At 36.8% G+C, this 13,885-nt stretch overlaps 1 protein-coding gene across 6 annotated transcripts in view; it reads left to right on the plus strand.

The window, feature by feature from the left end:
- Nucleotides 1–13,885, plus strand: part of C3g (C3G guanyl-nucleotide exchange factor) — a 111,712-nt gene that overhangs the window by 13,677 nt on the left and 84,150 nt on the right. For 5 of the 6 annotated variants that reach the window (XM_076305412.1, XM_076305406.1, XM_076305410.1 and 2 more), the window contains exon 2: nt 4,056–4,609. The exons of the other annotated variant lie outside the window; for it this stretch is intronic. In XM_076305412.1, coding sequence (XP_076161527.1) covers nt 4,426–4,609 — 184 coding nt within the window. In that variant the 5' untranslated portion in view covers nt 4,056–4,425. The remainder of the gene's footprint in view (nt 1–4,055; nt 4,610–13,885) is intronic. 6 annotated transcript variants of the gene reach the window in all.

The raw sequence follows: 13,885 nt of genomic DNA on the forward strand, positions 1-13,885 counted from the left end.
GACAATTAGACGAGCAGAGCGTAATACGAAACAGAGAAGTACCGTGGTCAGATCCAGGCATGCATCGTACGATTGTGCAACAACGGACCTGAAAGGGTTAAATCGACGGTGCAGGCCATCGAACTCCGAAAATAACGAAAGCGCCTCGGGCGCGACAGGAAGCAGAGCGTAACTAGGTCGCAAGTTCATCAGTGTTAATTATTATTAATCAGGAAATCTCGGCCGGGTACAAAATTCCTGTGGATCTGCATGATTACAAGGCAACCGAAGTGCACTAAATAACTAGAACGCCGCGTCGTGGAAATTACATCGGGGGATAGGATTTTATCCGAGTAATAATTCGTCGTTACTTCGTAGAAAATTACCGCACAATAAATCCATCCAATTCGTCCGAGTTGATACGTTGATTCGAGTCGAACGAAACTGCATCGTGATATGGATTTCGTTCGTTTCATGGAAGACCCGAGATCGATTTACAGGGTGATTCGGAAACACGCGTCTCTTCTTCAGAGGATTTAGGCATACCGAGGGAATAAAAAATGTCCTTTGAACGTATGTCCTTTACAGAGTGATTCAGAGTACTTTAGGGGGTGAGTAAGGTACACTGAGCGAGTAAAAAGTGTCCTACAAAGGGTATGTTTTGTGTATATTGGGTTTCTCGAAAAGTCATTTCGTTTTCCAAAATGGAGAATATATAATTTAATGAAATGTTTGCACACTCTAAAAAAATCGTGTTTCATTTTTACCAGAAGAAACGAAACGACTTTTCGAACAACCCAATATATTAGTTTTAGGTCTATGGATGATCAAAGAAAATGTTCAAAGTGTTGAAAAGGAGAAGTTTTCGAAACTGGATTATCAGTGTACCTCCTTAAGAGGAGTGTAGTATCGTGTTGTAGAGGAACGTGGAATAATTTTTACTTATCGCTCAATTTCTTCCAGAGGTAAACTTCTCAGCTCGGTACAATATATCGAATACACGATAGATTTTAAACGGCCCTGAAATAGAAATGTCGAAGTACAAAGGTGACATTTTGAAGATTTTCTTCGATCTTCCGTAACTCGAAAACCAAGGTACATAGAACGTACGTTCGTAGAACATTTTTCACTCGTTTCAACGTACAGATTCATCCGCTTAAACGTGGATACGTATTTCCGTGTCACTCTGTAACCGAAAAGGTGTTTCCCAGTATTCGTCGTGTCGCTCTTATTTTATCGGGCAGAACGTAACCGAACCACGTTTCATTACTTCGTCAAAGGCACCAACTAACGGCCAAGTGTGTATAAATATTTTCCGAAAACTCGATAATTTTGTGAGAGCAAACAAACCAGAAAAAGCCCGGTTGGTTGTGTTCAAACCACCGTGGAACGAGTTACACGATTGACCTACCGGTATCGAATTATACACATCGTTCTGAAAGTAGTAAAAGCAACGTGGAACCGCTGTAGGTGGTCGAAGGTGGTGGAACGATGGTCGACTTTTCGCTCCAGTAATCGTGGATCGTTTGTCGTAGAAACCGATGGGTACCTCGAAGAATCCCCGATGCTTCTTCGACGTACATACGTGTACCTCGTTGCCCGGCCAATGCATTTTTATCAACGAGTCGCCTCTTTGAATTGGATCGCGGAACAGCCATCTCCGCTTTATCGAATTCTTTTCGAGTATGTTATTAGATTCCTTTGTTCTACGAAATGGTCGCGATTCGTCGGAAATATTTGACGTTCCTTCCAATCTCGAAGCAATCTCGACATCTTCGAGGTCGAATTATTTCGTTCGAAAGAAATAGACATTTGAGTCGGTATTGGAGCACGATACACTAGGTTGTTCGATAAGTTTCGTCGGTTTCTCCATTGTACGAAAATACTATGGCACTTCAACTTTGAATAACTGTAAATATACGAACGAGTTAAACTTCACTACGTGAAACTTCACAAATGTTCATCAAACAGTAGTACCATCTTTAGAGAAATACGTTACATTTCCATGTTACGATATTTAAAAATATGCACGAATTAAATACGTAGGTGATAGATAGTCCCTTTGAAGAAGAACGTTTGATGTTATTTTCATTCATTTTGATAATTTATGAGCTGCTAAAAATTAAGAAGCGTAAGAAGTAAAATGTGAATTTGAAATATAAATTTGTGTCTAATTTGAGCCGTTACCATAGTGTTTTTATCATTATAGAAAATATTTCGAGTACAGTATCGTGTTTTAATACCGGTTGATTGAACAATTCTCGGAAATCGTTTCACGGTCGTAACAAGAAACATAAATATCCCGTTTTTCAGGTCGGTCTAGTTATCGGCTTCTTAGAGGCCAGAAAATATTAATCACTGTGTTTACAAAATTGCATAAAAGACACGGAAGTAGCAGAAATCGTAACGGAACATCCGTCGCGTTAAAATAGACATCCTGGAAGACGACTGTGCCTCGGTACTCTACTTTGGTATAGTACTCGAGGTCGCCAAATGTATCATCGCGTGTATATTTAGGCGTCCTGTCATCGGTCACGCCTAATCCAAATATCTGTGTTCTCGAGATTCGCGATTTTATAATCGACTTTTATTTGTAGAAATATTTAAAAAAAAAAAAAAAAAAAAAAAACAAAATACCCAGTTTATCTCGTCAAGAGTTAGATCGATCATTCTTGGGCTCACGTTAAATGTATCGAAACATTAGGCGAATTATTGCACCGATAATTATAAAAGTAGTTCGAGTAAAGAATCTGGAAAAATTAAATTTTCCGCTTATTCTATCCTACGTTGTTTTTCCACGAATTCAGTTTTTTCAAATTATTCTCACTGCAAATTTTAGAATCGAGTACAAAATAAACGAATACATTGTACGATGAAAAATGGAAACTTATGTTTGTTTAAATTAATTAAAGTACAACCACTCGATTGTAAGGGTTGCAAAAGTGTTTTGAGAAAAGATTTCGAATCGGTGTATAACGTTTTAATTGCAATATTTCCAGTGAAGAATTAAAATTGTTTTAAATTATCTAAGAACGATAATTTTTCAGAGAATCAATATCCGTACAATAGTGGAGTAAATTTGATTGATAATAAAACTGTTCGATGTTCGCTGGCACGTAACGTCGTAAACAGGCAAAAATTTTTCAATTAATCATCGCGCATATTACTCCGGAGCAATCTTTCATCATTTCAGCCAACCCGATATCATAATTATATGACGTATCATTAATTATACTCAAACCAGTTCTCCAGGGTGGGGAATTAAAGTTCAGCAAATAATATACTGTCCTCTAGCGTTATCTATTTACCGCGTGAAACGATGGTTGTTCGTTAAATATATTGTCTATGAGATCACGATGGTTACAAATGTTACAAATATACCATAGTCAACGTTAAGAAACGCGAAACGTTTCTCGATAGTGAACGATGGCCTTGTCGTTGTCCGATAATGTCTAGTCTTTCTTAAAAAAAAAAAAAAAAAGAAAAAAAAATAGTATATCAATGCCACCCCTTTTTCTTCGCTCGAGTTAAATTAATCAAGCGTGGAAGTAATTATTCGTCATTCGACGTCGTCATTAACCAGCTATGTAACGCTGCTAAAAATAATTATGAATGCGAATGACTCACGTATTGGAGTCTGGGAAACGAATCGAATATCTATATTTACATTATTCAAAGTGATATATCGTTTCTCTATTTTTATAACTATGTATAATTAACCAACCGAGGTATGCAACATTTACTTCAAGAGTGTCTGTAATATCGATCTCTGATACACGTGATCGATTCATCGATCTCTAATACACGTGATAAGAGATCGAAGAAGTGTGTGCTCGCTAAGTATCCTCGATCAACGTTTAACCCTTTGGACTCGAGTCTTGGTGTTTAGTGACGACTTGGTCGTCACCTAATTCGGTGTACTATTTTCGATCCGTGAGAACTTCGTGATTTGGAATTCAAATTGGAATTTAAATATCACGTTCTTCTACAGTGTAAACGCACGTATACGAAGAGTCTAAAAATCTTCCATTCCGGATGAATTTTACGACTTAAAGAATTTTCTCGTTTTCTGGCAGCAAAGAAGCCTCGAGTGCAAAGGGTTAAGTCTCGTTCGGTGAGGTCGAACAGTTGCACGAGAGGATTGAAACGCAAAGACACGTTCAGTTTGTTCAACGAGTCTCGGAATAAAATTATACCGGTGAACATTTAAAATCACTTGTAAGGTACAATGGTGACGCAGTGACACCGGTGCGAGTGAAGTATTTATGAATAATAAGCTACCACGTGGAATCGAGCATCGATCGGACAGTGTGAAACTCGTTACGCGGACAGTGCGAGGAAAATCGCGATCGGGGAGCTCGTGGATCATGTACACGTGCGAGATAAATTCGATCGGTGATCTGTGCAACGAGGATCGATCGTGGCTGTACCAGTTACAATCGTAAGATGCCGCAATACGACGACAGTTTCCTAGATTCGCCGATTTTTCGGCGACGCACGCGTAGCTACGCGGTGCAAAAGGAGTTCGTGCCAAAGTCGAAAAGCTTCATCACGGCCACACCTTTGCTGCTGGCCGTGACCAATCACGCCAGGACTCTTTCCGGTTCCATATCGACCTGCAGCTTGAAAGGTAATTGGAGTAAAAATTCAGGTTAAGGGCATGAGTCTGTGTTATGCTTCGTTAAATAGGTTAAAAGGTCTCCCTCCCTCGAGAGAGAGAGAGAGAGAGAGGACTCGGTTTTGTAGATTTCTCGATTGCCAGAACTTCTCTCGTGATTTCGATCGTCGTCCACTGGGACCTAATTGTATTTATTTACTCGGGTAATCACATTTGGGAGTTGGAAGTAACGAGAACGACATCCTTAATGTTACAATCGAAAGTCTTGTATTATTGCCAATGAAAGTAATATGAAAACAAGTTGGGGTAAATATTGCACTTCAACGAATGGTAAAGATTGGGTGTCTACTCGTGTTTTGTAAATGATTGATCAATTTCAGTGGGGTACTATTAGTACAACACATTTGGGAGTTGGAAGTAATGAGAATGAAATTCTTAATGTTACAATCGCCAATGAAAGTAATAGGAAAACAAGTTGGGGTAAATATTGCACTCCGACGAATGGTAAAGATTCGGTCTCTATTTGTTTTGTAAATGATTGATAAATTTCAGTAGGGTACTATGAGTACAACACATTTGGGAGTTGGAAGTAACGAGAACGACATCCTTAATGTTACAATCGAAAGTGTCTTATAGTACCAGTGAAAGTAATATGAAAACAAGTTGGAGTAAAAATTGCACTCCAACGAATGGTAAAGATTGGGTGTCTACTCGTGTTTTGTAAATTGATAAGTTTCAGTAGGGTACTCTTAGTAGGTAAGTTACTTAATTTTAAAAGGATAGATTCTATATGTGCAAAGAATGACTTCGTGAACAATAGTAAGATCAGATGTATTAAAATTATTGATCAGTTAGGAGAATCTGTACCAAAGGTTCATTACAAATATAAATTCCATGTCTAAATTTCAGTGTGATTCTCAGAAAATGTCTCATCTCGGCACTGTAATACTATAAGGGTGTATATTACTTGTCATATCAGAAAAAGAAAATAATTCAAAAAAAATCTTCAATTTGGGTGGTTTTCTGTATACAAAATGTGAATTTTCATACCCATAAATAACTTCTTAACGTAATATACCGCAAGATTAATCGTGTATTCAATTGTTCCATTTTATAGTTCGAATGATTTTCTCTCAATAAATATACTAGAATCGTTGTTTTATGATTTTTTTATAATTTTCGAGTTAGCCAAGGATACTGAATACGAAACACGAGTGTTGCACTTCATCGATACATCGTTTCGTTACGTTACAGTTGCATAATTTAATTTTTTTCATTCGTTCGAAATGATATCGATACGCGTTAACACAATTAAATAGTACACGTAACATCGCACACGTAATACGAAAATATTGGCTTGTTCGGAAAGTCATTTCGTTTTTCCAAAATGAAGAATATATAATTTAATAAAACGTTTACACACTCTAATAAAAATCGTGTTTCATTTTCACCGAAAAAAAAAAAATCAAATGACTTTCCGAACAGTCTAATATTTACAGTGACAACAAACCTGTATAAATTTTATATCGATCAAAGCGATACTTCCCCGGTCAGTTCTCTCAATTTCCAAATTCGAATCTCAGAATCGGAGAATTCGTTTTCACGAGCGAATTGAACGCAAGTGGCACGAATCGATCGGTTGATTAATTACACGGGACGCTAACGTTCTTAGCAGCCCGCGCGCCTACGCGAATCGAATGTCGCGTGCACGCGTCGAGGCCGAGAGCGGTATCAGAGGTACCCAAAATATCTGTTAGAGTAATTAAACTTAGGATAATTGCGTTATAGAAGCGAGTCTGGCCGCTCTAAATATGTCGTCTATCCCCTCTGTTCCCGCTCGCTCGCTCGCTCGCTCCCCCCCTCTCCCCTCTTTCTGTCACTCGCGCGCATTGCACGTGAAAGCGACGCGGTTGTTAATTACCCATTCGTGCTGTCAATCATATTAAGCACCAAGCTCGCGTCGGTACTACCTCGAGCTATTAACACCTCTCCGTTACTACCGCGTACACACTATCATCCCTATCGTCGCGCGCATAACGTATACACAACCCGTTGATTTCCCTCCGGGCAAGCAGCGTGGCGCAAATTGCTGTGTTCGCGCGTACCGCTTCTATTCTGTTATTGAGGCGTCCCGAGGAACGTGATCTTAATCTCGAAACAAATGGCCGGGACGTCGTCGTGCGAGCAGACGTGCGAAAGTAACGCTCGGCCAGCGATTAGTCTTTGACCCAGAGATACGGAAACGTATACCCTTAACCCTGTCGGTGGACAAAGGGGGGAGTCGTTAGACCGTCGGTTAAATGGACGGGTTTAAACATTCCGAGACTCGAAGGTGGTCATTAGGGATGGGAAGAATTAGAGTGCAGCGACGGGTGTCCACCTCGCTCGGTTCCTACACCAGGGGACACCTCGAATAATCACGTGCTACAGTTAACCCATTCACTGCCAGGTAAATTTAGAGCGTCTTGACGCCGGGAGCCAAGATACTTTTTCGATGGAAACATGGAATTTCATCGAATCTAATAATATTTAGTTTTCCAGATAAAATGGGTTGTTCAATGTAATACTGTTCAATCAGTACTGTTCAATGTAGTACTATTTAATCAGTACTGTTCAATGTAGTACTATTTAATCAGTACTGTTCAATGTAGTACTATTTAATCAGTACTGTTCAATGTAGTACTATTTAATCGGTACTGTTCACTGTAGTACTGTTCAATCAGTACTGTTCAATGTAGTACTGTTCAATGTAGTACTGTTCAATGTAGTACTGTTCAATGTAGTACTGTTCAATGTAGTACTGTTTAATGTAGTTCTGTTCAATGTAGTACTATTTAATCAGTACTGTTCAATGTAATACTGTTCACTGTAGTACTATTTAATCAGTACTGTTCACTGTAGTACTATTTAATCAGTATTGTTCATTGCAGTACTATTCAATCAGTACTGTTCATTGTAGTACTGTTCAATGTAGTATTATTTAATGTAGTACTGTTTAATCAGTACTGTTCAATCAGTACTGTTCAATCAGTACTGTCCAACAGTACTTTTTAATGTAGTACTGTTCAATCAGTACTGTTCAATATAGTACTGTACAATAAATTTTATCGAACGACAAGACTTATTGAACAACCTAGTAGTACTAAAATGGCATTTACAGTAATTTGGAAATGAGAAACCATTGTGAGATACTTTGTAGTCGGCGTTTAGGACATTTTTCACATACAAAGTAGTTTTTTTTTCTTTTCGATGACTAAAGAAGCATGTCGGATGTGTACGAAGTGAAAACGTCGCGAAGAAAGTAGATATTTAAATCGTGTAATTAATCCGGGACGTAATATTTTTATTTCAATATTTCACGTTGTGTTTACACTTTCCACGAGCATAATGTTTAAATACTAATTTGATTTCTATGTCGCGAAGTTTTCCCTTAGAGAAAGTAGATAGACCGAGTTAAGTCTTCTCTGGAGTTTAAAAGATTAATACAGCGATAGTTGGAATAAATTGTAAATTTAAGTAAAGCGTAAAATATTTGCGTAGAGATGTATTTTATTCGGTGGAAAGAGTAAATAAATTTTCTACGAATGTACAATTTAAGAATGGAGTATCTTTTCTCGGGTTATTTGTCTGTACTTTAATATAAGAATGAAACTGTTTAACGATAGAAAATTATCTGAGTTTTTTCTATCGTTGAATTGAGTTTTGTCCAGTTTAATTAGGAACACTAATCTCTTATGTGTAGACTGTAAAAATTTACGATAGTCGAGGATTATACTACTGCCTGTAAATAACTGTTTAAAATGGACCATGCTATAATAACTTCAGAGCTGATTATTTTCTGCAAAACGAACTGCAATTTGATCTGTTCACACTGAGAAAATACCCTTGAAACATATTTAAGAACTTGCTCGTCGCTATTTACCATTGTTATATATTTAAGAAATTTTACGAATAATTTACCAAAGTGAGAACAAACACTGAACAATTATCTCGAAAAAGAACCTCAAGACTCGATCTTCGACCCGACTTTGATTCAAAAGATACACGAACTATTTTTCAATCTAATCGGTAATATTTTCGAACGCAAGATTATATTTTACCATCTCATTTCGTTAGTTCACTGTCAATTTTTGGAAACCAGACACCTGAAAAATAAAAAAAACGTAACTTTCGATTGGCTGTAAAACTCGAACCGATTTTCACGATACACAAAGACACCGACGAATCGAGAACTCTATCTAAAATGCAAATGGAGGCGATCATTAACCGTAAAGGTTGAATCATTTGCAACGTAAAATTGGTATCTTTGTGAGCAGGGAGGTCGTGCGAATCTTAGCATAGAATCGGGCTCCATTGGATCGTTTTTGCAAACGCTGGCACGGTTGAAAATGAAATTTATATTCATAAACGATCTCCTCCCCGTCGGATCGTCGATCTCCTCCTCGGTCTTCCGTTTTAATTTGAAAGTCAAATCTTTCCCGCGCGCCGACAGCTCGCCGAATTGTTTTTCGGAGAAGCGGCAAACAGCGGGAAAATGCTACCGGTTGGCATGAATGAACCACGGAAATAGAATCTTGGCGGTGATGGACGGTTTTTCGTACCTTTGGTTCTCTTCAACCTGGAAACAAGCCGCGAAACATCGAGACTCGTAATTAATTGGCATTAATGCGGACCGGGACCGACTACTCTTTTTACTTCCTTCCAGGGAAATCTTCTCGCGTTATCTCGAAGAGAATAATAAGGTTTGAGATGCTCACATTGAACCAACGAGAAAACGAAGGCGTTCTCTAAATACGCGTTTCGACCATTCATGAAGAATTTTCCAAGTTTTCGCGGCTTTTGAAATATCATTCCGTAGTGTCGGATCCTCGGGTCTAAGGGTTCGGTGATTCTTTGATATTTCAATGGTGGCGTTTGTTTCATTGTACGAACGGAGTTATGTATAGTGGCCCGATGAATAAGATTGAGCACACTTGGACTTTTTCATACCGTACTGACAAACTCTCTTTTCAGTTTCCGGTTTTAAATCGACGCGATTGCTCGAAACGTGGTTATTAAATTTTCTTTTTTTTTTTTTTATCGGACGAACGCAATTACCAGTGAATAACAGTGAGGTAACTTGAGCTTTTCTCGACTCGATTGGTTCGGTAACGCAGTTATTACACGGTTTCTTTTTCATATGGTTCCAATAATGGACATTTTCAGAATTTTCCATACTTTTGATACTTTCGAAACTGTAATTTTTATCGTCCAGTGTACACTACGTTCAGAACTCGTCTTTCTGTGAGAAACTGATGTGTAAAATAGTTACCAGCATTGTGTAATTATCCACTCACTAGAAAATGTTACTGTCATTCAGTTTTTTTTTTTGAGAGAGAGTTTTTACGAAATAAAAAAGTAAAACACTTTTGTATCGTGTTTACACACATATCTTATATCTATGTTACAAGAGTATACACAATTCTTTTCGTGTAAAAAGAGATCATAATTACAGAAGTTATAGTCGCTTTTGTACAGTTCCTTTCGTTAAAAGTCTCTTTCGTCAAAATGAAAAACTCAAAAACAATATTTTGTTCCATATAAATATGATTGTACCAGAACTGTAAGAAAATATTGAAAACTAAAAACTTCAACTTAGACTATCAATATTTCTTTTTTTTAATCTTTAGTATGCTAACAAAAAAAATAGTAAAAAGAAGTGTATTTTGAAAATCTTGGTACGAGAGATAATGTTGAAAATTTTTTCCAAATATGGTGTCAATCGATCAACTAGAACTTGAGATATCGTAGCAAACATTTAGAATAAAGTGGTTTCGAAAAAATTTTGTTTAGTGTTTTTCCACCAAAATTATACACTTACGATTAATCTGCCAGCCCAGGACCATACATCGGTAGAATACTGTAGTATAATTTCCATTAAATCTTCTTTTCCTAGTACGAGACGCGTGGACACTTTTTCTATTGCATTCTTTTCGTTAAGTTTTAAATAATTTACCAATGGTTTATCACTATTCACTTATATCTTATATGTATATTCTCAAGTGGATGTTCGCTCGATTCACAACACAAAAAAAGTGATCTGCTGACAAAAATGCTCTCGTCATAGTAAACTAGCACACACACATACATGCGCGCACTTATTTATTTTACGTACGTAAATAAATTTAAACGACAAAGTAAAGATGACGCGATTATGTCGTTTGCACCGACACTTTTTTTTATGGAAAACTCATATAAAACTAATATAAAACTGGCAGATAATTTTCACACATTTATACATCTTTACTCGGAACTCCGGTTTGCTCGTTGGTTAAAGCTAAACTAAACACGATGAATGTTTCAAAATATACCTGAGGCAGGCTAACAGGCCCGAATGGTGTCCCTTTTCAAAGTTGAAACACTGATAATGAAAACCAAGGGTTTGGACTTGAAAACAAACATACCTGTTATTGCGGTACCATGTAAAGGTACGTTGCACATAACATTCTCTTCAAACGTTCGCAATTTTGATAGTTCGACGAATCTAGCAATATCTTTCGTTAGACATATTTTTGAAAGACTCTGAGAAAATAAAATAAAAAAAAAAAAGAATTTGTTTCTTCAAAGTTCTAAACTAGAATACCCCTTTGATGTATGTAAATGATAGTTCAATTCTCAGAGAGAGAATAATATAAGTTTCGTGCGTAAATTTATTGCAAATAGTCGTTCCTTTCGAGACTTTCACTCCTCTTGATACTTTATGTCAAACGAAAACTATAAATGTATTTGTATCGGAACGTTATTGCGGTCAGATGAACAAATCCCCGTTATAATTGCACAATCCGTAACAAGAAAAGTCAGTTTTCCGATGAAAAACATAATGAGCGTCGTTTATTTTAATCTCGAATGCTTTTACGTTTCAGCGCGAGTTGCCAATTATATTTTTTTCATATTCTGCTATTACGTAACAAACATCTGGTTACGGAAATAACTTGCGTTTAGAAAATTAAGAGGCATCTATTCTCGAATGTTTCGCCTCATTAGTGCTATCACGAATACTATTTGATTTGATTTTATTTAATTTATTTATATCGCGCGTATCCAGATAAAAGTAATTCAGACGCGAAGCACACGGAATCAGATTGAGAAATCGTGTACAAACATTTTCCAGAATAAATAAATACTATGTGATAAAATCAAAACGCGAAACGCATCCCCAACGATTCAATTCATGCATCTTATCTTTGTAAATATTGTCGCATACGGGGGATTATTCATTGTCGTTCGAAGACACCACGTTTACTCATTTTCTGACCCATGTTTACACAATTCGGATCAAAATAAAGATAACTCGTTATCACGTCTTCGAAAGTTCGTTTATCTGTTCTTTAAATAAAAAGAACTTGCGACAACGCATCGAAACAATCTAGAAAAATCATCCTAACGAGTTTACTGAAAGCTTAAACTGATCTACAAAAATAGTAAATATAACATAATAACCCATAGAGGAAAACTATGGAGTGTTATAAACAAAATTGTAAAATTTATCAATTTCTACCTGTAAATATAATATAGGATTCAAAAAACTGTCGACAGTATAGGTAGTAAAATTGATATTTTTATCAGACATTTACGATTTGTTCTTTTTCGTCAAAAACTAAAGAAAATAGTTTCGAAAATTGCTTGTTTCGCGAATATAAAACAAGCCGCGAGTTATGACGGTCGTAACAAACAGTGCGTGTTCAATTAAAACGTTTACGATGTTGCATTGCAGGTCATTGTCGGTACAATTTAATGGTCGTCTACAGACTGAAGAATGTTTTGTATACCTCGAACACGAGGATTAAGAAACGTATTACAATATTTAAAATTAAGATATTTACGCGCCACACTAACGAAACTTTAAATACTACCAAAAGTAATGAGAAGAAATATACATTTGGTGTCGATAATTAAGAAAAGAGAAGAAAAAAAATTCCTATTCATATTTCAATCCTGAATACTAGATTAGGACTTAAATTTGTATTTCAGGTAATCAAATTGAAATAAAAGATTCTAATAAAACATTAAACAGTACCAAAAATAATAAAAATAAATATACATAAAAGATTCTAATAAAACGTGAAATAGTACCAAAAGTAATGAAAATAAATATACATTTGGCATCGATAATTAAGAAAAGAAAAGAAAAAAAATTCCTATTAATATTTCAATCCTGGATACTAGATTAGGACTTAAATTTGTATTTCACGTAAAAAAATTCAAATAAAAAATTCCAAAGAGGATTCGTACCACGCGTAAAAACGGAAGAAAAAAAAACCTTAATCGGAGTTAGTTTCCGTACTCGAAATTACTATTTAACACGGTAGCTATATTTTCTAACTTAGTCAGTCACTGTGACGTGCAAGCAGGAATTCTTCTAGCCGGGTTTTTCGTTGCCCGACGCGTCAACCCCCTGGCAATATCCGGTCGGATCGGCTGTCAGGTTAATGCGGAACACGGTCTTTTGATACGAGAAATTTCCGGGCAAATTCTGTGGCTCGTTCATAAATACGCGGATCTAGTCATTATCATGCGACCGCAACGTTTACACGCCACGGCCCGTAAACACGCGCGCGCACAAGTCAACATTAATAAACATGAGCTACGATCTGCGTAATTAGTGCAGCGATAAAGTTCGTCGGTGTCCTACCGAAAATTAAACCGAGCCGGGTAAAATTTGTTTCGGATGCTCGCGCGACATCCACGCCGATTATTCACGAGTCGCATAGTTTCGCATCGTTGCTCGATTCGTTGATACCGGGTATACAAATTTGTATACCCGAACGTTAACCATTTTTCCTACAAATTGTACACCAACGGTGCTGCAGTCGATGCAGGAATGTTTTAAACAAACGAAACGAGCATCGGTGTAACGACAGATTGCTCGATAAGTTTTGTCGTTCGATGAGAAATCGAGATATTGGTTTGGTTGCTTTATTTTTCTAAAAATGGTTGTACTATGTTTGTTGAATATGTGTGAAGTTTCGTGTAGATATGGATTTAGTACTATGTTTGATGAACATGTGTGAAGTTTCGTGTAGATTTCGTCTAGATTTAGTACTATGTTTGATGAACATGTATGAAGTTTCGTGTAGATTTAGTACTATGTTTGATGCACATCTGTGAAGTTTCGTGTAGATATGGATTTAGTACTATGTTTGATGAACATGTGTGAAGTTTCGTGTAGATTTCGTGTAGATTTAGTACTATGTTTGGTGAACATGTGTGATGTTTCGTGTAGATTTAGTACTATGTTTGATGAACATA

The sequence above is a fragment of the Ptiloglossa arizonensis genome, chromosome 2 (assembly GCF_051014685.1).
Source record: "Ptiloglossa arizonensis isolate GNS036 chromosome 2, iyPtiAriz1_principal, whole genome shotgun sequence".
NCBI classification, from domain to species: Eukaryota; Metazoa; Arthropoda; class Insecta; order Hymenoptera; family Colletidae; genus Ptiloglossa; species Ptiloglossa arizonensis.